Source organism: Gnatocerus cornutus, chromosome 1 (assembly GCF_029298725.1).
Source record: "Gnatocerus cornutus isolate USDA-ARS CGAHR chromosome 1, icGnaCorn1.1, whole genome shotgun sequence".
Classification (NCBI taxonomy): domain Eukaryota; kingdom Metazoa; phylum Arthropoda; class Insecta; order Coleoptera; family Tenebrionidae; genus Gnatocerus; species Gnatocerus cornutus.
The window spans coordinates 17,850,303-17,878,072 of record NC_142233.1 but is presented as its reverse complement, the minus strand read 5'-3'; the positions used below and the strand labels follow the sequence as shown (position 1 = coordinate 17,878,072).

General features: G+C 33.8%; 6 protein-coding genes across 9 annotated transcripts; 3 read left to right on the top strand and 3 right to left on the bottom strand.

Moving 5' to 3' along the window:
- Positions 1–3,836: 3,836 nt before the first annotated feature.
- LOC148180724 (beta-mannosidase-like) lies at positions 3,837–7,594 on the bottom strand. Of its 2 annotated transcripts, XM_088049740.1 has the most exons (12): positions 7,262–7,594; positions 7,073–7,213; positions 6,875–7,023; positions 6,620–6,825; positions 6,079–6,337; positions 5,885–6,029; positions 5,551–5,836; positions 5,206–5,504; positions 4,735–5,160; positions 4,467–4,681; positions 4,206–4,412; positions 3,837–4,159 (listed from the first exon to the last, which is right to left on the bottom strand). In XM_088049740.1, exons 1-12 carry the CDS (start codon positions 7,365–7,367, stop codon positions 3,917–3,919), a joined length of 2,682 nt encoding a protein of 893 aa, XP_087905866.1. In that variant the 5' UTR covers positions 7,368–7,594; the 3' UTR covers positions 3,837–3,916. The 2 variants fall into 2 exon arrangements, with proteins under 2 accessions (XP_087905866.1, XP_087905865.1); XM_088049739.1 differs by having other exon boundaries at positions 4,735–5,504.
- A 91-nt stretch (positions 7,595–7,685) lies between these two features.
- LOC148180723 (beta-mannosidase-like) lies at positions 7,686–11,521 on the bottom strand. Its single transcript, XM_088049741.1, is given in 12 exon segments — positions 7,686–8,210; positions 8,272–8,478; positions 8,527–8,741; positions 9,090–9,512; positions 9,559–9,756; positions 9,759–9,844; positions 9,899–10,184; positions 10,232–10,376; positions 10,429–10,687; positions 10,739–10,944; positions 10,993–11,141; positions 11,188–11,521. Coding segments are annotated over 12 exon segments (2,712 nt in total). The 5' UTR covers positions 11,483–11,521; the 3' UTR covers positions 7,686–7,967.
- A 78-nt stretch (positions 11,522–11,599) lies between these two features.
- On the bottom strand, positions 11,600–27,731 carry LOC148180719 (uncharacterized). Of its 3 annotated transcripts, none has more exons than XM_088042965.1 (4): positions 27,419–27,731; positions 12,431–13,489; positions 12,089–12,282; positions 11,600–12,036 (listed from the first exon to the last, which is right to left on the bottom strand). In XM_088042965.1, exons 2-4 carry the CDS (start codon positions 13,485–13,487, stop codon positions 11,848–11,850), a joined length of 1,440 nt encoding a protein of 479 aa, XP_087899091.1. In that variant the 5' UTR covers positions 13,488–13,489; positions 27,419–27,731; the 3' UTR covers positions 11,600–11,847. The 3 variants fall into 3 exon arrangements, with proteins under 3 accessions (XP_087899091.1, XP_087899083.1, XP_087899074.1); XM_088042957.1 differs by lacking the exon at positions 27,419–27,731 and adding an exon at positions 13,539–13,723; XM_088042948.1 differs by lacking the exon at positions 27,419–27,731 and adding an exon at positions 13,543–13,723.
- On the top strand, positions 19,465–21,041 carry LOC148180722 (protein mono-ADP-ribosyltransferase PARP12-like). Its single transcript, XM_088042988.1, has one exon. The coding sequence runs from the start codon at positions 19,468–19,470 to the stop codon at positions 20,461–20,463; it is 996 nt and encodes a 331-aa protein (XP_087899114.1). The 5' UTR covers positions 19,465–19,467; the 3' UTR covers positions 20,464–21,041.
- Positions 22,176–23,259, top strand: LOC148180721 (protein mono-ADP-ribosyltransferase PARP12-like). Its single transcript, XM_088048447.1, has 2 exons — positions 22,176–22,299; positions 22,352–23,259. Exons 1-2 carry the CDS (start codon positions 22,297–22,299, stop codon positions 23,036–23,038), a joined length of 690 nt encoding a protein of 229 aa, XP_087904573.1. The 5' UTR covers positions 22,176–22,296; the 3' UTR covers positions 23,039–23,259.
- On the top strand, positions 23,308–25,025 carry PolI (DNA polymerase iota). The gene has a single exon (XM_088048441.1). It carries the CDS (start codon positions 23,308–23,310, stop codon positions 24,922–24,924), a length of 1,617 nt encoding a protein of 538 aa, XP_087904567.1. The 3' UTR covers positions 24,925–25,025.
- Positions 27,732–27,770: the final 39 nt, after the last annotated feature.

Sequence of the window (27,770 nt, the reverse complement as noted above, 5' to 3'; positions counted from 1 at the left end):
TCAAATTTCTGTCTCATTTGATAGTGCAGCTTCCAGAATCGTGGTTTGGATAACAAACGTAAAAGTAAGCGCTTGTCTTATCAAGCATCACGAGATCTAGTTTTTACGTTCACTTTATATTATTTACGTTGATCTCTTTCTTTTGTTTTGCTTAAAAAAGTCCGAGCTTTTTTTAATGCAACTTTCAGTGAAATTATTTTTAAGATTTTAGTTTTATGGCAATGAATTTTAATTAAGGTTAGATACAACAAATGAACGACTAATGTATATACATATTTACAAATTAACTGACTAAAAGTCTGAATATTGGTAAGCTCATTTTGTAAAGTGAATAAAGTTTGGGATATTCTTGCAAATTATTTTTGCAAGTTATTGTTAAATCCTTGTAAGAGCTGTTATTTTATCAAGTACAAATTTATTTAATGGTAATTTGAACAGTTAGATTAGTTTGGATGTTTTGGTGTATACTATTTGTATCAATATAAAAATAAATATATTCGTATCTCTTGTTTAATATCCTATTTTATTCAACTTCAAATATTGAAATCTACGATTAATATGGAGTTATGTTTTTGGCAGTGCTATTTATTGGTAAACTAACGTTCAACAGTTTTGCACCTCTCTATAAAACTAGAATAGTTATTTATTTTACAAGCGTCTAAAATGAATGTTTAACAAGCAAGCAGTCACTTTAAAATGCGTTTTAGGCGCGCGTGTAATACAAATTTTTATTCAATTTTGACCACCCAAAGCCCCCAAAATAGTGATTCAAAGTTCACATTCGAGAAACGTCAGAACTGACAGCTGCCAAATAAAAATTTTGAGCGGAAAAATTCGTCTACAATATCAGGTGTGCGTGCAGTGACTCTGGCGACGGTGTTTGTTTGTTTCAAACAAGCTAAAAATTGTCAAAAATTCTTCCAAAAATTTAAAAATCATGCCAGATTTCGAAGAAATAATGGAAAACTTGCTTCCATTAAAGAGTCGAGATGCTTATAAAAAAGGCGTTATCATAACCATGGTTTCAAAACAGCAAAATACGATTTTTATTCAGCTTGTGGATTAAAATTTTTATACCGCTAGCGGATAAACCAGAGCTTTAGTGGCCTACTAACAGCAAAATAAACATCTGTTTAAATTAGAGAAATCGCTTATTTCGATGCAAAACGACGATTTCTCGCTGATCTTCTTCGCTTTCTGGCTTGAATTCGCAAAGAAGAGCTCGAAATCCACAAAACCACCAATTTTTATCAAGATTCTACGGCTGAATTGCAAGAAAACAGCAGAAATCTGCACGAAATCATCAAATTTTTTAGAGAAATCCGCTTTTTTCGATGCAAAACGACGATTTCTCGCCGATTTTCGCCGTTTTCTGGCTTGAATTCGCAAAGAAGAGCTCGAAATCTACAAAACCACCAATTTTTCTCAAGATTCTACGGCTGAATTGCAAGAAAACAGCAGAAATCTGCACGAAATCATCAAATTTTTTAGAGAAATCCGCTTTTTTCGATGCAAAACGACGATTTCTCGCTGATTTTCGCCGTTTTCTGGCTTGAATTCGCCAAAGAGGAGCTCGAAATCCACAAAACGACCAATTTTTATCAAGATTCAACGGCTGAATTGCAAGAAAACAGCAGAAATCTGCACGAAATCATCAAATTCCTTAGAGAAATCCGCTTATTTCGATGCAAAACGACGATTTCTCGCTGATTTTCGCCGCTTTCTGGCTTGAATTCGCAAAGAAGAGCTCGAAATATACAAAACCACCAATTTTTATCAAGATTCAACGGCTGAATTGCAAGAAAACAGCAGAAATCTGCACGAAATCATCAAATTCCTTAGAGAAATCCGCTTATTTCGATGCAAAACGACGATTTCTCGCTGATTTTCGCCGTTTTCTGGCTTGAATTCGCAAAGAAGAGCTCGAAATCTACAAAACCACCAATTTTTCTCAAGATTCTACGGCTGAATTGCAAGAAAACAGCAGAAATCTGCACGAAATCATCAAGTTCCTTAGAAAAATCCGCTTATTTCGATGCAAAACGACGATTTCTCGCTGATTTTCAAAATTTCAAAATTGAATAAAAAATATTAAAATTTGAACTTCTTTCTTTATTCTTTATATTCTTCCATTTACCAATAAAAAAAAATTCACCAGAAGACAATTTTTCGCAATTATGGTCATTATTGACTAGATTATTGATTAGTAAGGTCTACTACAAGGTGTTTATAAATGTTTCTAGCATCAAGCGTGGCTTTGGAATTCCTGTAGTACACTATTTTGCCGCTTTGTGTTCATATTGAATATGACTATCAGGAAAATTATTTATAATGTTACTTACTTCAATGACGTTTTAGTTACGGTTTTGGGTCCAAGTTTTTGATTTTCAGGTTTTAAACCACAACAGGAACAGTTTATTTCTCAAAACTTACTTTGCTTCATGTTTGAGGTTAACTGCAAATGTCAGTTGACAAATCGAAACCCACATTTGTAATGAGCGGCACATTTCTTTGACGTTTCATAGCCACCCTTGATGCTAGAAACATTTATAAACACGTTGTATAATTGCTCATATAATAATATACTATTATTTTACAAGCTACAATTATACTGCCGTACTAAGCAAAAATGACCTATCTATATTTTTTTGGAAAATGGAGTTTTTGATAAATACAAACTGTTAAACCCAAGTATTATTATTCCAATAAACAAAAAATTACGAATGTAAATCACTATGTAATGAAAAAACTGTTATGAATTATACCTTATCTGCAGTTTTTATAAGTTTGCTAAGCAATTAAGACCTATCTGCATTTTCACTAAGTTCATTGTGCAACAAAAACTTATCTGGTAGAATTCAATTTTATATTTGTCATTTTTATTTGGTTGGACAACGCTGTAATTACTTGTGTACGGATTTGTTGTTTGTTTATTTATTAAGTTAAGCAGAGTTGTTTCAAGGTAAATTAAAATTACTTCAAAAAATGCCATTTCCATTATATAGGTTCGCAGATGCATTTTATGTATGTGAGCGACAATGAGAGCACGGATTGTGGTATTCAGGAAAATGTCAAAGACGCATGTAAATGTAAGAAAAACTGCAGAAATAGTGTAGGGAAAGACAGACAATGTGAAATAAATGAAGAGTTTTGGATGTTAAATTATGATAATAGTAATAATAAGAATTGGGCTCTATTTTCCTTCTTTTTTTACTTAGTTAATTGCCAGAAAGTGCAACTTGCAGTAGTACAAATTAAATCAACAGGATTCAACAAATGCGATAAGAATAAATCTTCTAAAACGTCAGTGATTGACATGCAAATGAATACTTTTTTACATAAACGAATGTTATCAGTTTATTTAAAGTAAATAAGCTAAATCCTCGTTCAATATTTACATAAGTTTGTAACGGTGAAATTCCAAAGAGAGACAAAACACTTAAATACAAAAAAGATTTTAAACAGGCTTAATTTGTCTACAACAACGGTCGATTCAAATTTAGATAATTTAATTTTTTGTTCATAACTTGTTAAAAAAATTATTTCATTTGTTTATATACAATTGTTAAATTATCTTTAATGACATAATGACAATAAAGTTAAACGATGGAGAACAATATTAATAATTATTTGATTTGCAGATAAGGTATTTGTGCTTAGTAAATGTGGAATATTTTGTTCAAAGAAACGCTTGAAGTGCAAAATTAACTAATCCGAAAGAAATAATTGAATGACAAGTTTAGGGTTATATTTTAAAGCGCTTTTAAAAAATATACTAGGACTTTGAAGTACAAGATCATAAGGAAAATAGTGGAACCAAACATAAACGCAAATAGTTCGATATCTCAGTTAGGACTTTTATGTAGATAAGTCATTTTTGCTTAATGCGGCAGTATAATGCAACAACGAAATTATTTCACAAATAAGCTGGATCTCTCAAATGAGTGACAGTCAAAACGTTTTCCAAATGTTTAGCGCTAGTGGGCTTATCAGCAACGAAATGCACAGTTTTCGTGGGCAGCACATGCAAGAATCCATTATCGGAAAATATTCCAGTCGTGTCATGAGAATCTAGCCAAACGAACAATGCTACCGCGTCTGTGCTCACAACAATATCAAATTCCTTGCCGTATTCATCGGTTGCAGCAATTGAATCAATCTAAAAAAAAATTGGAATCATAAATATTGATAATTTCACTACAAACCTGAACATTGGCATCGGCAAGGTTGCAATTCTTTAGTTTTTCTGGAAAAACGTAGTTAAAGGGAGATATAAAATTGTTGTTTGAGTCCATTAAATGTAAGTGGAAGAAACAATTCTGCCTGGCTTCCACATAAGTCTCTCCGCAACCGGCAGTCTTCAAAGCGTCTTTTGCATCAATTGAGGTAACAAGTACTGCCAGTTCTGTGTCCTGTAAGAGTATGATAACACAACATTACATGATATTTTAATTGAATTGTTTTACTAGAGTCACTGGAAACTCAACGGCAACAAGAGGATCAGTTGAGTCCCACTGGTAAATGTGCACCAATGCATGAACTTTGTCGTCTGGCACTTCGAGATCATCGAGGATTGCATAAATTTCCAAAACCCCAAGAGGTGTCAAGCGACCGGTCACTATCAAAGGTGTGAAAAAGTCCCGTGCAAAATAGTGGAGCATTTTCCATTTTTTGGTGAAATCTGTGGATTGGATGTTTCTATTCAAGTTTCTTAATGAAGTGAGGACAACGAACCAATTCCAGACCAGGTTGGAGCTACCCAAACATCGTTCAACTGCCAATATAAAGCCCCCATTGTATATCCCTCTCCTTGATCGTTAAGACGTCCTTTGAAACTTCGATAGTGTTCACTCTCAACTTTGAGAGATTGCGCTTGAAAGACCTGAGAGAAATAAATTAACGCCTCGACATATTTTTTGCTAGAAAGATCAGGCAGTTTAAGCTGTATGTCTATCAATCCGAGATTTTGATCCGTGCCGTTAGGATGGTGTTGTCTAGATTCTAGAAACGGAGCGCCTGGTTTCAAGTCGTCCAAACTCTCTGTGGCTGTTAGCCAAGATTCGATACTCGGCATTGATTGGTAACCGAACTCTGAGGCGAAACGTGGAATTGGGAAAGCCAAAGTATCCCAGCCGTTTGAATAGTAATCATAAAAATGAACTACAAAAGAGAAAATAGTAAAGAGTTTGAAAATCGTGCAGTTACTATCTCCGTATAGTCTGTCACCGGGGGAATCCGCAATGTAACCTTCTTCTTCGGTTTCCAGACCATTTGTCGGACTTGACAACACGAAATCGATGTGTGGGACGATTCGTGCAACTTCTTCTCCAATTACGTTTACATATAATTTGATGTAATCTTCCTTAAACTGCTCGAAATTGTCTTTTGTTCCATACCAATTGTCTCTAAGAGCTCCCTCGTTTTCGTTGTTACCAGAAAGTAAAGCAACACTTGCATGACTACCGAGGCGTTTGACCTGATGCCGGACTTCAGCGCGGACATTTCTTTAACAATTCGGTATAACGTGAGTTAGGTACCATCCAAACTTACTCCAAATAAGCGTCATCTGTCGGATACATCGCGCAGGCAAACATAAAATCTTGCCAAATAAGAAGTCCATATTCATCAGCAAGATCATAAAAGTAATCCGATTCGTATACACCGCCTCCCCAAACTCTTAGCATGTTCATGTGTACATCTCTGGCACTCTCCAGAATAAACTTGATGGTGTCTTGATCTTGTCCTTTTTCAGGAAGGACATTGATTGGAATTTCGTTGGCTCCTTTCGCAAAAATGGCTCGATCGTTAATTTTAACAAAGAAAGTTAAACCATTGTCTAAAAATTTAACTTTACTGCAACTGTAAAATTGTACTAAACGACTACCTAGTTTATTTTGTACCAATTCGATGGTTCTAAAGCCTACTCTGACTGTTTTTGTCGCTTCTTCATTCTTACCAGTGAATGTTACTACTAAATTGTACAAATCTTGAGAACCAAAGCCGTTGGGCCACCAAACATTGATGCGATCCTGAAATTGTAAAGTATAAGAGCAGAGTTCTTACTTCTAATATTCTTACGCTTGAAACTTCCAATGACGTTGTAACTAGAACTTCAGAGTATTCGTTCAAAGTTGGTGTGACTTCTACGCTTGTAGATTCTTGTGAATTTTTGGTACTTAATGTCAGATTGAGTGTTCCTGAAATTGTATCCAAACCACCAGTGTCCAAGTAAGTAGTGACGCTAAGAGTCCAGACGTCCTTATCGCGATTTTTTACTGGATTGACCACAACGTAGTCGATGACGGCGTCATCGTGCGCTTGCAAGTAGACGTCTTTCCTGTAAGCGATTTATTTTTAGATATATTTAAAGTCTTATTCGATATAAGTAAATTTTTAGATTGCACAACACGATTATCTGTTATTTGAAAAAAAAAAGGATTATTCCTACACTGAAACAATCGAAAGCTCCCAAGGAGTATGAAAGGAACGAAAATAAGGAGTGATATTTTCGTAAATTTTGTTCTTATACTCGGCTTTTAATTACATAACAATAACACAATTCCTATTTATTATCCGAAATAGTTCCTCAGCAACTAAAAAACCCTTTTCTAACACTTACCATATTCCAACGGAGGCGAAAGCTGGCCCCCAATCCCACGAAAACGAAGCCTGCATTTTCCTAACACGATTAGCATGACATATTCCATGGTATTCATCTGCTGGACATTCTGGAGGAACAACATATTTGTTACTGGGATCATCAGCTAAGAGTGCAGCTTCAGTAACAGCTGAAGTGAACGCAACTGTGATTTCGTTGGAACCCACCTGTTGGAAAAATAAAATACAAACAAATGTTTGGTTGAATTATTATTACTTTGAGTTGATCTTTAACGTCGAAAACGTAACGAACAAACATGTTCTGCGTCGTTCCAGCTTCTTTGTTGTTAACCCAAATTGTCGCAAACGTGTCTACTCCTTCAAACACCAAAGAAACGACGCGATAAGCTAGCAGTTCTTCGTCAACTGAAATCAGGTGTTAAATCTGCAGAAATTGGTTAATTTTAAAGAGAACTTGTGACTGTAGTGGTGTAGGTCCAATCACGTTCTCCAATCCAGCTGTAATTGGAATCTCCATAACCGTAGAAGATGTCGTCGATAACGTCAGCGTTCATCAAGTCGGAAAAAACTCCTCCCGGAACTTTGGCGTTGCCTTCTGTTAATAACGGTTAAGTCTAGTTGTCTTCCTTAAATAAGCACTTACCTGTGTCAACATCACTGAACGTCCAATGTCCATTTAAACTTTTTACCACTGAAGCTTGACAAAATCCGGCGCTTACCAGAAAAAAAACAAGTTGCTTAAACACCATGATGTGATTAAACTGGCTTACTTTAGTTTGTGTTTTTCTTATATTGTGTAGGTTTTATCTTTGTGGTAATTGACGTTCCATCAGATTGGAGCTTCAAAATATGATATCTTGTTGAAATCCAGTACTTGAATATTTTTATTTTACCAACTTGGCCGCATGTTGTTGCTAAGTGGCTCAAGAAATGGGTCATCAAAAATAAAATATACAAGTGGAGAATTAAAATGATAAGACCAAAATACCGGAAAATGTTGTGGTTGATAATAATAAATTTCATCCAGGTGGAAAATACGCAATCAAAGGTGAGTTAAACAAAGGGAAAACTGTTTTTGCTTTATTTATCTTCTTATTTTAAAATGTCAAAAAAAATAAGATTAAGCTGTTATATTGATAAAAAACCTGCGACTTTATCGGTACTTAACGTCTATTATGGTAGAAATGAGATCTACTTGAGCAAAATCATGACAAATTGGAGATGTTGTTTTTTACTTATTTAAATTACAATTCTACAATTTTTGGCCCAATTATTTGCTATTAAGGAAAGGCTAGAGCTTGTTTATTGAATTATGCTTATCTAAAGATAGGTATGATCAAGTACTCAAGTTACAAATAAGCTGGGTCTCTCAAATGTGTGACAGTCAAAACGCTCTCTAAATCGCCAGCACTGACGGCTTCATCAGCAATAAAGTGCACGGTTTTCTTAGGCTCTACTTGTAAAAATCCGTTTTCTGAAAATCGTCCCATAATTGCATGGGCATCCAACCATACAAACAAGGCTACGACATCGGTTGTGATCAAAATGTCATATTCAAGACCTTCTTCATCAGTTGCAGTTATTGAGTTAATCTACAAAACGTAGTTGTAACATTGAATTGTATTATAATAGAACTACCAATTTTGTACAAACCTGAACCTTTGCATTAGCAATAGAAGCATTCTTCAGTTTTGTAGGAAAAACATAGTTAAATGGCGCTATTACATTATTCTCGGAGTCTAGTAAGCGAAGGTGAAAGAAGCAATTCTTGACGGCTTCTGCGTAATCATTACCGCAACCAGCAGTAGTTAAAGCCGCTTCTACATCAACTGAAGTAAATCGAACCGCTGTTTTAACATCCTATAAAAACAGAGTTACTTTTGTTTTTTAATTAAGCACAATACTTACTAAACTATCCGGATATTCTATAGAAACCAGAGCGTCAAGAGAACTCCACTGATAGATATTTAGCGACAACTTTGCGTCATAGTCAGGGGCCTCGAGAGCATCTAGAATGACGTACACCTCCAGAGTATTATCAGATCCTAGCCGACCAGTCACTATCAAAGGACTGAAAAAGTCTTTTGCGAAGTAATGCAACATCTTCCATCTTCGAGTGAAGTCTATAAAGTCAGATTTGAATGTGTTATCTGCTAAAGAAAACTCGTGACCGAGTGAAAAAAGGCTAAGGCAACAATTCTGAACCAAAAATTTTCTAGCTCAAAAAATAATCGAGTAAGACAAAAAAAAACGGTAGCCAATCCGGAAGCTGAACAGAATTTGAAAATCGGTAACTATGGACACATGCTATCGTCCATTGGTCAGGTGAACATTACACTCTCGTTGCCTAGGAAACTTTACTCTATCTCTAGAATAAGCTTCCGGGATTGGTTGTTAATTTTTTATTCTTTCCCGAATACTATTAAACTTAATCAATTTTTGTTTTCTGTATAACACCCTGTATAACGAACCTATTCCGGACCACGTTGGTGCCACCCAGACGTCGTTCAATTGCCAATATAGAGCGCCCATCGTATATCCCTGACCGTCGACAATACGTGCTTTGAAGCTGCGATAATGCTCAGTTTGTAGTTTAATAGACTGAGCTTGTAAGATCTGTGAGAAGTAAATAAATGCTTGTGTGTAATTTGCGCTGGAAGTGTCAGGTAATTGTAGTTGTAAATTAATTAGTGCTAAATTTTCAGAAGTGCCGTTGGCGTGGTGTTGTCTGTTTGCAAGAAAATCACTATCAGGTCTAACATCGTCTAAAGTTTCAGTTGCTGTGTTCCATGATTCAACACTGGGCATGGATTGGTAGCCATACTCTGAAGCGAAACGAGGAATAGGGAAAGTCTTTAGATCCCAACTGTCCGACTCATAGTTATAAAAGTGAACTGCAAAACATTCAATAAAAGAGATTTTTCAGCTTAGAAAACCTACCATCCCCATAAGTAAAATCTAGTGGATTTTGCGCGATATAGTTTTCTTCGATTGTCTCTAAACCATTAGAAGGACTTGATGTAACGTAAGGAGTGTTTGGTAAGAAAAGTGACATTTGATCGCCAGTCAGATTCACGTATAACTCAACGTAATCTCTTGCATACGTGTCAAAATTATCTTCTGTGCCAAACCAATTCCCTCATTTTCATTATTCCCAGAAAATAGAACAACACTAGGATGACCACCCAATCGTTTGGCCTGATGAATAATTTCGGCGCGGACATTTCTTTTTAGAATTTTTGCACCGTTACAAATGATGGATGTTGCGTCTCAAACTTACTTTAAAAACGCCTCATCAGTAGGATACATCGCACAGGCAAACATAAAATCTTGCCAAATAAGAATTCCATACTCATCTGCAAGATCGTAGAAGTAATCCGATTCGTAGACTCCTCCACCCCACACACGTAACATGTTCATGTGGACATCTCTAGCACTTTGCAATAAAAATTTGATGGTTTCCGGGTCTTGTCCCAATTCTGGAAGAGTATTAAAAGGAATCTGGTTGGCTCCTTTGGCAAAAATGGGTTGTCCGTTGATTTTTAAATAAAAGGATAAACCGGTATCTAAAAGCGGAAACTTAATACGAAAGGAAACTACAGAAGATGACTACCTAATTCGTCTTGGACTAACTCAACAGTTCTGAAACCAACTCTCACTGTTTTTTCAGAGGTCTCAGTCTCGCCTATAAAAGCCACTGTCATATTTTACAACACTTGATTTCCATAGCCATTCGGCCACCAAAGACTAATGTCATCCTGAAATTTTAATACAACTGAAACATAGTTTTCTTACGACGTATATACGTACATCAGACACTGCAATCGAAGTATGGTATACAATTTCATACTTTCCGACCATCCTTGGCGGTAAATCGTGTGTGGTAATCTTGAAAGAATCATTAAGCTGCAACGACAAACTGAAACTTCCAGCAATTGGTCCTATTATTCCCCCATTTAAATATGCATCAACTGTTAGATTCCAAGTATCGTTGTCTGGATCTTTTGAAGGAGTAGCCACAACATACTCCACTACGGCATTCTCATAAGCTTGCAAATAAACATCTTTCCTGTGAAAACATACACAGAAAGGGTAATATAAGTTACTTCTTTTTATTTACCATATGCCTTGGGAAGCAAAAGCTGGACCCCAATCCCAAGAAAACGAAGACTGCATTTTTCTAATACGATTCACGTGACAAATTCCATTTTGTGCAGATGTTGGGCATTCCGGAGGAACAACATATTCGTTCCTTGGATCCTCTGCTAAATCTGCAGCTGTAGTTACAGCTGAAGTAAAAGCAACAGTGATGTTGTTGGAACCCACCTATAGTAAAATTAGATAACACCAACTTTTAATAAGGTAGAAACTTACTTGAAGTTGATCTTTGATGTAGAAAATGTAACGAACAAACATATTTTGTGTAGTTCCCACTTCTTCGCCGTTGATAGAAATAGTAGCAAAAGTGTCTACACCTTCAAACACCAAAGACACAACACGATGACCAAGAAGTTCTTCGTCAACTGAAATCATTCATTAATACATTAACGGGCAATATTTGAAGAAAACCTGTGAAAGTTGTCGTGTAGGTCCAGTCAGTTTTCCCAACCCAACTGTAATTAGAATCGCCATAATTGGAAAATATATTGTTGATTACACCATAGTCCATCAGATCAGAAAAAACGCCACCAGGGATATTAACATCGCCGCGTATTTCTGTGAAAAAAATTACTCGACGTTTTTGATTTAAACACCTACCTGGCTCATTTCCACTCAGTGTCCATTTTCCATTCAGACTCTGTGTCTTTAAACCCAAGCAGAAAGTAGCGCTGAGAAGAAAGAAGACGACCTGCTTATACGCCATATCGCATCCGTTCTAATTTTGTTGATTTATCTCGACATCTTCACTCCAGTTTTTTTGTAATATTCTTGTTCATCTTCGCGTATCAACGATTATCAAAGTACAAAAATAACAAAACACTTAGAAAAACGGTTTATTACACAACGAGATAAAAACAAATTCATCTTGAAATTTTGTACAAAAATATTTCCAACCCCTATCATTAAACAATTTTGCAAGGATTTAAATAACAATAACGAGTGTCCTATCACGGCTATGATACATGCATCACCGAAGGAACTTATATTTAATAATACCTATTTGCAATGACTTTCAAAAATTGTTTGTCACAATAAAATTAAGTATCGATCATTATCACAACTTTGTGTTCAAAGATTAGTAACAGCTTCCGCTACACATCGTTGAACATGTTCGCGATATTCTGAGGGCTTAAAATTTTTGTTACATAGTTCACATTTTATTGGTTTAGTATTTACACTTTTGCTGATTTCAGCCGTTGGTGTAAGTAGATCTTCTTTATCTACCTCTTCTTCAATTCCGCATTCTGAGGCGTGATCCTTTGTGACAATTGTAAGGATAAGAGTTCGGATATTCTTATTGTTTACTTACCATAATTTCAGAGTTGGAAAATTCTTTATTGCATATAGGGCATGAAATTTTTTGACCACTCGATGTCGACGCTTCTGGTCCTTTTGACTTCTGGAGTCCTAGTTTTGGTTTCGATTTATTTTCTCTGGGTTTGTTTAGATTAGCCTGACGCTTTATCACTGGACTTCCTGGAGGAGATTCCTTTATTTCTTTATCTAAATGAAATAAAAAAGTTTGAATAATACAGGAAAACTTGAACAAATTTATAAAATACTTCTTTTATCATACAGAGTTATGCAATTAATTGGTTTTTAATGTGATTTAGTAGTGTCTTTCTTTCTTTACTTTAAATAATTGACTCACCGTCTTGTTTTGTCACTCTTTTTGCTCTACCAATCACCCTTTTAGGTGGTACAATTCGTCTTCTAACAAAATTTTCATCACTATGATCTTCATTCTTTTTAACAGGGCTACTTTCTATAATGTTTTCCTCATCAGACAGAGGAGGTAGAGATTTTTTAAAATTGTCCATTTCTTCCTCCTGTCTCTTTCTTTTATCCTCAGATTGAACCAATGTATCAAATAATTCTTCAGCTCTATTTACAGGTTTCCTTGCACTGAGAGTCAGTGGTTTCTGAACCATCTTTTTTGCCTTTGTAATTGGAGTGGAATTTTTCTCTTCTGGAATGTACTGATTATCCAGAGTAATTTTCAAATCTAAATTGTCCGGTAAATCTGTTTTATTTTTCTTAGTCGGATAAGCAACATCTGGATCACTATCTGCTTCTACTTCTTCTGTATAAATCTTTCTTTTAATGTGGCGACCAGCACGACTAACATACAGTGGTGGTTCATCTGGGGAAAAATCAAAGTTACCATTATTGTCTTCATCACTTTTAAAAATGCTTTTGTTTGAAGGTAAAATGGGCTTTGGATACGGGGCCATGTACACTGATCTTCTTGCAATTTTTGCCTTTAATTTATCAACTTTGGTGTAATAGTTGTATAATAATTTTGCTCTTGTTTGCACATTAAATTTTTGATAAAGATGATTTCTGGTTACTGGTAAATTAAACGTAGGAGTATGATAAACAACATCAAGTGGTTCACTTGAGGCCTCTAGAAAATCTTGGTATGTAATTTTACAGTCCTTATGCAAAGACTCTTTATCGCAAACATGTGGAGATTTTCCTTGTTTGCCCCATTGCTTGGGGGTAATTGACTTTTCCTTTGTAGACTTTTCACAGGGACCTGGACTGTTTATTGTAGTTTTATAAAATCTTTTTTGTACTTCAGCTGTTTGATGATCCATCTGTCTTTGAGTTTCTTCAAGACCGGCAGAGACATTTGAGTTATCAATAGCTTCTTGTAGCTCTTTCATTTCCTTTTCCGTCATATTTTCATTGTCGGTTTGATGCATTTCTTGCAAATAAAAAAAATGTATTATTTTTCAAAAAGCGTGACTACATACTAACTGTCCAAGTATTGTTCATAGTTACTTTGATAAGCCATTACAAAGGAGGAACAACGACACACAACGAATTCATGGACTTTAAGATATTTTCAATACAAACACATTAGTAATAAAAAACATTTATGTTTGCAGGTTAACACACGAGTGAATTTTGACAATTGACATTTATTGGCGGGACTCATTCTCCTAATTTTTTATTAAATCTTCTAAACATTTAATACAGTTAAAAGTTTTAAAACTCACATTTACCTTATTATGTTCTAAATATTTTTGTGTTAAATATTAACTGAATATTGTTTAAACAACCTATAATTTAATGACAAGTGCCGGCACGGTTTTCAAACGCCGCGCCAATTTTACGTCAAATGTCATTTGTAAAATTTCTTCTGCGCATAACCTGCAAATGTGAGCTTTGCGATGAATCCCGTCTCCAGTTTGAAAATACCAACATCCAGCCAACAGGTGAATTCTTCTTTCGCAGTAAGTTTACAATTTTTTTTCATTGCTAATTTAAAAAAAACGGTGATGATCTTCACAGCTAAAGCTTTGCTTTTGTTCTAAACTAACCGATAAACGGCAATTTGGTATATTCATCTTTAGATATTGTTGTATTTAATATGAAATTTCTTGTTGCTTGTTGATAAAGACAGTTTCGTTGAACTTTTTGGAGATGGCAGAAACGACTTAATTCGCAGAATTATCTTCCTATAATAAAACTCCATAAAAGCAGTAAATGGTTTTTTCTAAATATGTACTTGTTCATTTGCTGAGCTAGAATAAGTACTGAAAAGTTATCCTCCGAGTAGGGAAACTTGAAACCCCTAAATTTTTCATAATAAATAATATAATAAATTTTACGTGAAGTTTTGCCTTCATCACCTGATGATTGTAATTACCTGTTGTTCTTAATGTTTTTTAATAAATGAATAATAAAATCTAAATTCCAAATTTTCAAACAATAATCAGTTTGTATTTGAATAAAAAATAGACAAAATCATAATGTCGGTCTGTTGGTATAGTTTTGAGTTTCAAGAAATGATAAACATGAACAATAAACATGTTTATTAAATTCTCAACAAAAGAAAAGTTTTTCTAGAAAATGATATTATTAACTTCTGATTGACGATGTAACCATCATATTTTAGGACAGATTTGAAATACACATATTTTATTTTCAAAGAAGTGGATTAAATCTCTTGTGGGCATCTAATCCAATAATTAGCCCTCAAAACAGCAATAAATAACACCCAATTTTGTCAACATCTGCTGGTGTGAAGTGGTCAACAGCGGCACGTATTCAACACGTGGTCGAGTTCTTTTTTACAATCGCCCTTTCGGTTCCTTTGACGTTATTTAGCCATAAACATAGAGCCATTTCAATGGAAAATATTCGACATAATTATGACCCTCTCGTTTTAAATCACCAGTATTGTATTTCTTAAAACTTCCGCGTTACGTTTAAAACGAAAGAACTGATAAATTACATAATAACCGAATGCCCAGAATTAAAAAAATCTCTGACCATGATAAGTATGTTCAAAATCGTCTTTGATTTCATAGCTTTGTTTTTTTAAATCCAACATCAGATTATTATTTGTTGGCTTCTCCACACACTTTATTTAGAAAAAAAAAAATTCCAGCCAATAATTTGAAGCTTTAAAATTTTTCATGTTCAAGACGTTCGGCTATAAATTTGGCTTGCGATTGTAAAAGTAGACCTGATACTTCTACATTAGTTTACTTCTTTGTTTTCGGTAACCCCAATTTTCCGTAACTATTTTTCGGTAAACCCGTTTTTATTTTTTAACAGATGATAAACTTGCGCTTTTACATATTTAAATTGAGTTATTAATTGTTTAATACTTAAATTATCACATTCTTGAACTCGGTTTAACTCTTTTTATTCTTATAAAATCAACGTGATTTGCCTCCATCTGTTCATTGTCCTTGAATTGTCGATATCAAAATTTTTATTCAGAAGCCAAATTCTTGGTAGCCATAATAAAAAATTTATAATAGTATCTAAACTATTGGGTGAAATATAATACGAGGCAAACAAAATAAACAGGACAGTCGGCGCGTGATTGTTTTCTGACGAATTCCTAATTGTCTCTAAGAAAATTTGAAGCAGTAAACAAAAAATTTCTTTTTTACCTTCGTAGTTATTGGTAATCCACATCACTCATTAATTAAAATTGAATTTATTAATTATTTAATTCATTGTATTTGTGAATATTTGGCAACGGATGCCTACCTTCGATTTAAACAGAAAATTCCATAATGATATTATCAGTGGAATCGTTTAATTTCTTGTTCTAAACAAAATAAATTGATAATTAAAAAAAGGGACATTAAATAACGCGTAATTAACTGAAGATCACTCTTTTCTTCTATGAGCAATAGGTGGAAAATATGTAGTTACAATTGATTATTTATTTTCCACATGTAGTACCTAATAATGTAATTCTGCCGCTGCAAGTTTACATTTAGAACCAGCAGTGCATAGAAATATCTCCTTGATTACAAAACTACAAATGCTATAAATGGAATGAAAATTCAAAGTATTGCAGTCTAAACCCCAGAAAAAAGTCCATACTTTTTAAAAATGTCAATTATATTATTACATATTAATCATTTTACCGAATGTGCAAATTTTCCCCAATACGTCTCGCCGCGCCGTAAGTGATCATCCAAGTCTTGAGAAAATCACGTACGTCTGATAAACAAATCTCATTATGTATGATAAAAACAACAAAAAAGTGTAATACTGAATCAACGAAGATGGTAGTCAAAACAAAACATATAACTTTGGAAATCATTTATAAGTAGATAAACAGATATTTAATATTGATTATTTATTTTGATTTTCGAAAATTTTGATCCAGTCATGCTAATCGGTTTCTCAACAGAAATATCCAGGCATTTTTAACAAAAGCTAAAGACAATCAAGAGGGAATCTAAAATGAAATTTTAAATTTGCAGATGCAGAACGGGGAGAACATTTTATATTAATTTTAAAACCACATTAAATGCAATTTTGGGACAGCCAAAACTCGTATTTTTTGTAATGTATAATTTCCCAATTCTTCTCCTTACTTTAGAACTAACCAGAAAATCAAAAGAGCACATAATTTGAAAAAAGCGGCTCAAATTTGCACAAGATGATCGCCAAATTATAAGATATAAAATTATAAGACCAGTTGGCCGATTCCAACATTTTTCACTGAAAAGTACATAGCGGAATTCACATTTGCACTAAATCTGGGAAAATCGAGTAAAAAAAAAATCGATGTTGAACTCAATTTCAACAAGAACACAATTACATGGGAGAAAACATCGATTTTAAAAATAGTAAATAAAAAACTCAATATAGCATAGTTTTTTGTGAAAAACAAAAATTAATAAAATTCTTAATAAAGCAACAAAATAATAAACAAAATTGAATAAAAACTTAGTAATAAACAAAATAATAAGTAAATAAATTATAAAAAAAAAATATCAAATTCAAGATTAATAAGAATAAACAAAATTCTAAAATATAACTCAAATCAATTAAATTCCAGTCTTCTTTATTTAGACAGCAGCTTGCCTTGCTTTGGTTCTATACGTTGACAACCAACCAAACGAAATATCACCAAAATCAAGAGTGTAAAATAAAATACATACGTCGAAACCGCAATCATCGATTTTTTCGATGCGAAGCGAAATTTTCTATGATTGTCAAATATGACACAATATGTATAAAGTGGTTTTCTGAGAATCTATTTAAGGGTGGACGGGTCTGGAATTTTATTCAAACTTTTTGTTTTGATTAAGGAATTATAAAATTCGTAAAAATTGATGAAAATTTGTGTTTAAAACGCGGTTTTCTGGGATAAATTGTTTGGAAGCTGATACCACAAAGTTACCTTCAGTTATGTAATTAGCTAATAATACAATGTGTTCCAAAATTGCCGCAAAATAAACATAGAACAAGAACAAGATAATAAGTTATTAATAGGGGCTATTCTGTATCGGGTCTATTAAATTTCCTGCTTTTAGTTTTTTTTTTTGACAGTTTGTTTTGTGGTTATTTAATTAATAATATGAATTTTGTTGAATTCTTAAAATGGCATTTGATGATTTCATTCATTTCATAAATTTTTGATTACATGTACGAGGTAAAATTTAAATTTACTTTAGTTACTGTTACTATTAAATGCATTTTTAAGTTCGTATAAAACATGAAATTTAATTTGATTGAACAATTCAAACGAACCATTTTCTTCACCAAATAAATAATAATTTATCATTGTTCCGATTGTTGAAATAAAGCATTTTAATTCTAATAACAATTTAAAATAATAGGAGTAATATGTAATTAGTGCAATACGCATTTTCACATTTAAGTTTTATTTAACAGCTGTATGCATATTTTGCAAATGGATATGGTTTTATTAAAACCAGCACTTGTATGTGCATAATAGATATTTACATAACAAGTGCGGAAAGTGAGCAATTTCGCACGAGTGTGAATATAGATGCACGAGACGCCAGCCGAGTGCAGATATTACACAAGTGCAAGAAAGACATTTTCCGACGAGTTATTATGTACACTATTTTTTCCACGACCTTTCTTCATCAGGAAGAAACCATAAGTCTCGGCAATAGTTCATTTCTTATCAATTCTAATGGTTGATGTTTTCGAACATCCATTTACGAAAGTAAAAGTCACTAATGTAACAAACCTGTCAAAATTGTTTTGTCACACGACCTAACCAATTCATGTTTACCCTTATGCATGTTGTTTTACAGTGAATCGTCTATACAGGGTGTTGGGTAAGTAAAGCACCTCTTTTTACCTGGAGAAGCAGATAGCTTACAAGAGATCTGAGTGAAAATTTTCTCATTCTAGCATTTTTTGTAAGTTATAAGGCTGTACAGTTAACCAATCAGGACTCGAAAAATAAAGATTTGACTGAAAACATAGTAGTTTGGTTTTGACAAAAACGAGAGTACCAAACAATTGTCACATTTGACATTTGTATGCAAAATTGCATTTTTTTTTCTTTGAAATTAAAGACGATTTTGTTATTATTCTCTATACTTTGAAATAAAATTTGACTAATGAAGATGAACTTGATACAAGATATCCACAAAGTAGTTTTCCTGCTTGTAATAAATTAAAATAACTTGGCAAACTGCACGTTTTGATAATAAATATTTTGCATTTTATTATCTTTGACCCAAACTTATTCAATGTTGATGCCAGATGTTGGAACAAAATGACCAAAAAGCGTTTACATTTTCAAACTTTCATACATACTTTTGTGACATACAGTGGAACCTCGATTAACCGTGTTCGCTATGTCTTAACTAAATGAAATAAACAAAAACGGATTACTTCGTACTTTAGCTCCTAAAAACTTAGTGACATGAAAAAAGTTAAATTTTGTTTTCTTTCAAAAATTGTAGCGCTTTAAATTGGAAACATACCTGATTCAATCTGGTGATAACGTTTACAAGTTAAAATATCTGCATTTATTTTGAATGCACTGTATATTATTTAAATTAAATGAAATTTTATTGATTATACAGGGCGATTTTTTTAAATTTTAAAGTAAAGGTACAAATTCTAAAATCCCAACCTTACTCGGCGCCACTGATATGCACAAAATAATCTTCAACTGAGATCATTTTGTTCGTTAATAATGTACCCATGCATAGTAACCTTAGCAACTTTAGTAATCATTGGCGTGGCATGAAAATTGGAATAATTTTTTTTTACTTTTTTCTTAAAACTGATATAGCAATTTAAAAAACGAAACCTGTCAACTTCCTTCTTTTACAATAAGCTGTAATGGATTTTTTTTCGCCTTTGTTTCAAAATCACCCTGTATTGCGGTGTAGCATTATAATATACGTGATAAGATTAGCGTTTTATTTTATGTTTTTTTTTTTCAGATACAGCATGGGAAAACGCAAACGTGAAGACGATGATGACTATGTCGATTTCTGCAGTGGTTTGCAACAAAACAGCAGAAACGGACTTGGTGACAGATCGTATATCTACTCAGAAAGTAGGCGCTTCAAAAGACCTAAAATAAACCCTAATTTTTACAAACCCGCTCAAGTACATTATCGATCGGTATATCCTGAAGAAAAAGTCTATAAGAAAATCGTCGGAAAGATTACAAACCGGGCCATAGTTGTGGATGAACTAATCGAAGTTAAAAATTCGACTCTTGAAGACGCATACAATATCAAACTGAATCAAAAATCGAAAGAATATGGGAAAAAAGTGCAAGAAGAGTTGTTGTTTCATGGAACCAAAAAGAAAAACCTGGCTAGTATTTGTACCTTCAACTTTGATTGGAGATTAAACGGATCCAATAAAGGGCATAAGTACGGAAAAGGAGTGTGTTTTTCTAAAAATGCCAAATACGCAAGCAATTACTCAGATCGCCACAGCTACAACAAGGTCATGATTGTTGCTAAAGTTTTAATTGGTGAAGTTTGTCAAGGACACCATGATATGTCTATACCGCCTCAAGGATATGACACTAGTCAGAAGGGACGTGACGGCGTGGTTATGGTAAAATACGAAGATAACGAGTTTTTCCCTGCTTATATCATGTATTATCATTTTCGTAAAAGGTATGAAAATAGTGGTTATTGTTTTGATAATTACAAAACATATTATGATCCATACAGTTACAACAACTATTACAATGACTGTTATTATAACAATAATAACAACAACAATAACGCACAGGACGTCTTCTATTTTGGTAGAAAAAATAACAATAATCGCCATTATAAGAATTATTACAACAATAATAATAATTACCGTTATAATGACTATTTCTATAACAGTCAAAATTGTAGTGAAGACTTTACTGACGACAGCTACGATCAAACCAATTATTATAGCTTCAACTGAATTGATTTGTCAAAAAAATCAGTTCCTGATAGTTTAGTTCCTAGTGTTGGCATACCTTAATGTTTGTTTCTATTCCAAAGATATTTTAGTTTGACTTAGTTTTAAGTTTAATAAGTTAACTATATTTTCATGTTCTAAGTGTTATTTTTTTGTATCAAAATAATGATTTTATTAATAAGTATTAGGTACCTCTAATGCAAGTAAGATTCAAGTACCTCCCTACTATTACTTATAAGAAATCATTTTTTGTTCTTGTTATTGAAACATATTCTATGTAATTGTTTATTTTAGTGTTTTTGTTCCTTGTATTTAAGCAGTGTTAAATAAAGTTTTTGTACGTTTGCATAATACCTTTGTCTTTAATAATAAATTAATCCTTATTTTGGATTATTTGACATACAATTAATACACGACGCAAAATTTGAAAATTATTTTTTTTAAATAAATGAACTTTTCCTTCTAACGTCACAAAAAGTTACTATTTTTTAGACAGTAAAGTAATTTTGTTATAAGTAATGAAAAGCGCTCGTTGACATGGAAACACTTTTGCTGCCTAGGCAGAAAAAGTACTTTGTGCGCCTCCGTCACTTTTCATGAGATTTGTGATACTCATTTGCGGCAAGAAAATTACCTTTTCCTACAACCCCATATGAAAGTGACATTTTTCCACACGGTTAAATGATTTCTTGCATCCATTTTCGAAAGTAAAAGTCACTAGTGTGATATGAATATATCCGCACAGACCTGTCAAAATTGACAGTTATTTTCAAATACAAATGTATTTTAACTCCTGAATTTTTGTCTCAAATATCTAGACGATTCACTCTAAAACAACATGCCTAATGGTAAAAATGAGTTGTTAGGTCGTTTTTGACAAATCAGTTTCGACAGGTCTGTCATCTAAATATGTGGAATACATCACTTTTTTATGAGGTTGTAGAAAAATGACATTTAGAATAGATAAGAAATGAACTATTGTCGAAACTTATGGTTTCTTCCTGATGATGAAAGGTTGTAGGAAAAATAGTGTACATAACTCGTCGGAAAGTGTCTTTCTTGCACTCGTGTAATATCTGCACTCGGCTGGCGCCTCGTGCATCTACATTTACACTCGTGCGAAATTGGTCACTTTCCGTACTTGTTATGTAAATATCTATTTGAATGTCTAGGCAGTGAAACGTGACATTTCGAATAGTTGCTTTTATTTTGCAAGTTGGCATCGCTGCATAAATGTAAATTGTGTCAATTTGTGTGCCGATTTGGAGACCAATGACCTTCGAAAATAATTAAGGTAAATTAATTAAGCAAAAATACCACAAAAATTTGCTGAAACACATTTGAATTTAAATTAATCTGCAATCGTTTGATTTTAATGGGGTGCTACCAACCTATTTCCCACCTGATGAAATTCCCCTAAATGAGGGAATGACGTTTTAAATTCAAACTAAAAGTCAAAATAAATAACTATTAATAATAGAAAATGTTTTGGAAATGCTCGGATTTCGATAAATTGGGGCAGTGTGACCAACAAACAGCCAATTATTATTCTTTCAGTAGATCGTAAGCAGACTCAAATTAAATGGTATAATTTGAAGAGTTTTTTACTAAACAACTTCATTGAATATAATTTTAAGTTCACGACAATTTAATAAAAATAAATAAATAATAAAATAATTGGCATCATTGTTTTAAGATTATTATTTGCAAGTTGGCGATTCTTTGGTGTTCACGTGATACATAGCGTGATCACACAACTGTTGCTGGTGTCTTTAGTATCAGAGATAACTTAAGTTATCTCTGGTAGTGTTGACGTGAGCGCTGTTCTCCAACAAAATGGTAACTCTTTTTAAATGTGAAATATTGAAAAATAATGTAAAACTTGATTTAGATGAATCCTCATATCGAACTAGCTAAGCGTCTTCAGATGCTTCCAGAGCCTTCAGTGTTCAATCCCCATATTTTCATGATGAAACATGGCAGCTCCAAAGCGGTAACATACCGAAATGTGCACCCTTCAGAAGACGCTTACGTTGAGATCCTTGACATGATTACAGATGAAGACATGGTCATTGAAAACATTGTCGAAATAAACAATGAATTTCTGGAGAAAGCGTATTTACTGAAAAGAGCTCAAAAACGACTGTTGTATGGAAATGAAATTGAAGAAAAGTTTCTATTTCATGGAACCAAGAAAGAAAACCTTGACAGTATCTGTGCTTTTAATTTTAATTGGAGATTGTATGGCACAAATTCGGGAAATAAGTACGGTAAAGGCGTAAGTTTTTCTAATAACGCCACATATGCGAGTTATTACTCAGATCCTGAGAGTTTTCATAAAGTTATGCTTGCGGCCAAAGTGCTGATAGGGAAAACTTGCTTAGGTAATAACAAAATGATACTGCCACCACCTTATTGTGATACCAGTCGGAAACAAGATGGGGCTGTCTTTGTCAAGTATGAAGACCACGAGTTCTTGCCGAAGTACAAAATTTATTACCACTTTGAGGATGAGGATGAGGACGACGATGAAGAGTATTATGATGAATATGACTTTAGTTATTACAATAGTTACTAAATTCTAAGATGATATTCAATTTAAGTTACTTTGTTTATCTAAATAATTTCCTACTTATTTAAGTGCTACGAGTTAGGAGTCACCAGTCACTCACAAACTTATTTCAAATCACCCGCTTTCTAAACTGATTTGTGATTGGTCCCCGCTCTTCAATTTAACTACTCTTGAAGCCCGTTGTGTGGCGCTGTAACCACTAATCAAAATATAACCTCCAAGTTTTACACGTAATTTTCTCCGACGTATGAAGAAGATTAAATTAATAAACTACAATGTCGTCACTTGAAACCGATGACCATTTTCGTACAATTATCCATGTGGACATCGACTGTTTTTACGCCCAAGTGGAAATGAACAAGAATCCTAACCTCCGTTGTGTCCCTTTGGGGATCCAACAAAAGAACATTGTCGTTACCAGTAATTATAAAGCTCGAGAATTTAAGATTCAAAAGTGCATGTTAGTGACAGAAGCCAAGAAATTGTGTCCTAGTTTAGTATTAGTGAATGGAGAAGACTTGCATGACTATCGACAAATCTCCTACAAAATCACCAGTTTGTTACAAAGGTTTACGCCGCTGGTTGAACGACTGGGGTTAGACGAAAATTTCATGGATGTCACCGCGTTAGTTAAAGAAAAACTGAAGGAATCAAGAAATTTGGACGTTGTAGGCAACATCTTTGGAAATTCTAGTCAGAAATGTGATTGTGGCTGCACAAGACGGTTAATTATGGGTACCATTATAGCTGAAGAGGTCAGACAAGCGATCAAGTCGGAACTCAACCTCACGACTTGCGCGGGAGTCGCTCATAACAAACTACTTGCCAAAATTGGGGGGTCACGTTTTAAACCAGACCAACAAACAGTGATTTTCCCCAATAGTACTCTTGAACTAATGTTGAGTCTGAAATCTATTACAGACATTCCAGGCATTGGAAGGATAATGTTTGCACATTTAGAAGCTGATGGAATCACTACAATTGAAGAGTTACAAAATGTGGAGTTGAAGAAACTTGAGTCAATCTTAGGGACTGAAAAAGCACAAACTGTTTTTAATTTAAGCTTTGGCATTGATAGAACTCCAGTGAAACCCTCAGGAAAACCACAAAGTATTGGTTTAGAAGACAGTTGCCGATCAATTTCAGTTGAAAAGGAAGTGCGACAAAAACTAGAGCAGCTGTTAAATCGCTTGTTGTTACTAGTTGCAGAAGATGGACGAGTACCTAAAACTATTAAATTGACAGTAAGAAAACTGGACAAAAACAGCAAGATGAGTCACAGAGAAACGAAGCAGTGCAACATTAGCCCCTCTTTGTTTTCCCCTAACCAACTGAACAAAGAAACAAAAATAATGACCATTGTCATGCATTTGTTTAGCCGAATAATTGACGTGAAGAAATCGTATCATATAACATTGCTTGGTCTTTCTTTTACCAAATTTCAGGATCCGCCAAGTACGCGCAATTCCATAGCTTCATTTATGCGCAAGGATCTTGAAGTTCAATCAGTTATTAGTATAGAGATCGCGCACGATATTGAAGATAATCCGAAGCCCTCCACTTCTTGGAGTCAGAGTATAGTCGAAGGAGAGTCTCCAACACCGTCTCCCAAAAAGTTGAAGATATCAAATTTGGTTACAAAGAAACGTTGTTTTCAAAACTATGACGACTGTGAAAGTCCTTCTAAGTTGAAAGTGGCTGAATTGTGTTTGGATTCAGTGCCTTGTCCTCCTGATGCTGATAAAGACGTTTTCAAGGAGCTACCCTGGGACATGCAGAAGGAGCTATGGGAGGATTACAAGAGAAAGAGGTCTAGTGACATAAACTGTAGCAGTCAGGTGAAGAAACCAAAACCCAACACTTTGCTTAATTATTTTATAAGAAATAACTAAATGATGTGAATTTTTTTTATATTTTTAAGTACATTAAATATGAGAAATGAATGTTTTTTTAAGCTGTTATGATACTTTTGACATTAAAGTTTTTATGCATTTTTCTTTAATGCTCTTTACCTGTTGTCACATCTTAATTCTAAACTCAACAATCTTGAACGCAAATGTTTACATTTTAGACTAACATCTAATTAATTAATTTTGATTGATTGATAAAATTATCATTTTGGCAGATTTATTTATACATATTACATAAAATAAAATATCTGGCGTCTAGTGGAAACCAATTTTCACATTTTTATATGCATAATAAAATCACACTTGAGATCGAGGAAAATTATTTAAAAAATTTAAAATAATTGAAAACTCACTTTAGGCGGTTCAGCCCAGAGGACTCCAAAATCTTATAAAATATAAAAATCATTCTTTATAAAGTTATTCTCAATGCAAAATTTGCTGACAACGTACTTTGCTATTATAACACAGGTAAGTGTTGTTCATTGGTCTATTTGGTAAATTTTTAATAATCAAAAGAGAAACGCCCTTATATGTAGTCGAATAGTCTAAAAAAAGAAAATAATATTCTACAGATTCATTCTACCTTAGATCCGTTCTGCCTCGTCATGAGCTTTGGTAATTTTTTTTTGATATGATAATTTATAAATACAACAGCAAAATGTCGGAAAAATAACCCTTCCTACTACATACTGGTTCAGAATAATTACATTCCGTGGTTTTTGAGTACAAAATTATTCAGCACTCGTTGTGCAAACTTTCCACTCGTGCATAATGTGATTTTAAATTCAGAATATACTGTTTTCTACGTTTAATAATATTTCCATTATTTCAACTTTTTCGATTAATAATGTTACCTATATTTCAAGCATGTGAATAATGAATTCATAGTTCACGGCCTTCAGCCAATCATAGGTGGGGATTTTTATAATTCACTGGTGCACTGAACCAACAAAAAACCCTTGGGTGGTTGCTATGACAATTTGCATTATTTCAAATCGTCCGCGCTTATGCTAACCTATCACAGAAAAGAAGCAGCGTTACCATGGTGACAGTTGTTGATTCTCGTGATCTGATGCTGTTTATAATTTCACGTTCTAAATCTAATAATTGCAGTGAACTACAGAGGGTTTTATATTAAAAAATGGATAGTGATGATAGTGATTTGGAAAATTGTACTCTCCCGAGATAACTAAAGCAGCAAAAGCAACAACGCCCGCTTTACTGCCACCTAAATCGGTGAAACTTTATGAGACTACATACAAATCTTTCATGGACTGGCGTAAGGACAAAAAAGCAAATTCGTTCTCGGAGTCTGTAGTTTTGGCTTATTTTAGAGAATTGGCTGATAAGTATAAATCTTCAACACTTTGAACTCAATATTCCATGTTAAGAAGCACTCTTGAAATTCATCATAATATAAAATTGGAAAATTACGGAAAAGTAAGAGCATTTCTCAAACGCAAATCGGACGGATACAAACCAAACAAAGCTAAAACATTCACGTCAAAAGCGATACACAATTTCATCAAGAATGCAAATGACAAAATGTATTTGACAACCAAGGTACAGTAAAACCTGCGTGACTAAAAATGTTATTCAATGTTTTTTAGGAGACATTAATTATGGTGTCATGGGTGCCTGCCGGTGCAATGAGATGAAAAAAATGAATATTCAGGATATTCAGGATTTAACGTCTGCAATGTTAGTGACCTACCGAACACAAAAAACAAGATAGTTCGCAAATTTATAATAACAGGTGATTTTTATGAAATAATCAAGAAATACATTGCTCTACGCCCTCCTGATGTTGCATGCCGTTCTTTTTTTCTCAATTATCAAAATGGTCGTTGCACAAGTCAAAGAATTGGAATTAACAAGTTTGCTTCGATGGGGAGACAAATTGCGACATTTTTGGATCTTCCTAACCCTGAATTGTATACTGGACATTCATTTAGGAGATCTTCAGCAACTTTACTTGTGGACGCAAGTGGCGACATCACGGCCTTGAAGAGACAGTGAGGGTGGAGGTGCAGTACAGTCGCTGAAGGCTATATCGATGACTCAATGCAAAACAAATTGGACATGGCAGAAAAAAATTGTTTCATTATCAAGACATTAAAGGAGAATTCAACGTTGGACATCACCACACCATCTCTAAGTATGGCAAACTGTTCGAATTTTACAATAAATATCCAGAAATAAACAGGGTTAAAATTAAAATGGAATCAAGTTAAAATGTTCATTTGTAAAAATTTAATTTCAGTACTTGGTCGTAGAAAAAGTATAGTATTATATTCGCAATTATGGTCATTATTCACTCGGATGATTTGCTTTACTCGCCTACCACTCATCCTCACAGAATAATGACTACTATAATTGCTCATGTAATAATATACTATTGTTTTAATAAAAAGAATCCTCATTTTTTTAATGTGTGTAATTCAAACGATGTTATCAAAATTACTAGTTGACTCACCATATTATCGGTATCCTGTTTATATCTTATCACTTATCACTTAATCACACTACTTTTACAACAAATAACATCCTCCCAAAAGCACATAAATAGTTCGTGTTGGATCGGACACCATCATAGCCGCACCCTTTGTAGAAATCAACTACCCCTACATGTTGGAAAGGTTTTGGGTTGTTGCTTGACGCAAGGGTGTTAGTCTGGGAAATGTCCAAGCAGGAAAGCATCCAAGAAAAATGTACAGTAAGAAACTACAATGGCTAGGGCACTTAGAACGAAGTTATAGAATACCGAAGGGCAAGAGAAAGAGGTAGAGGCCAAGAAGAAAAAATAGAATATCAATCAAATGTAGTGA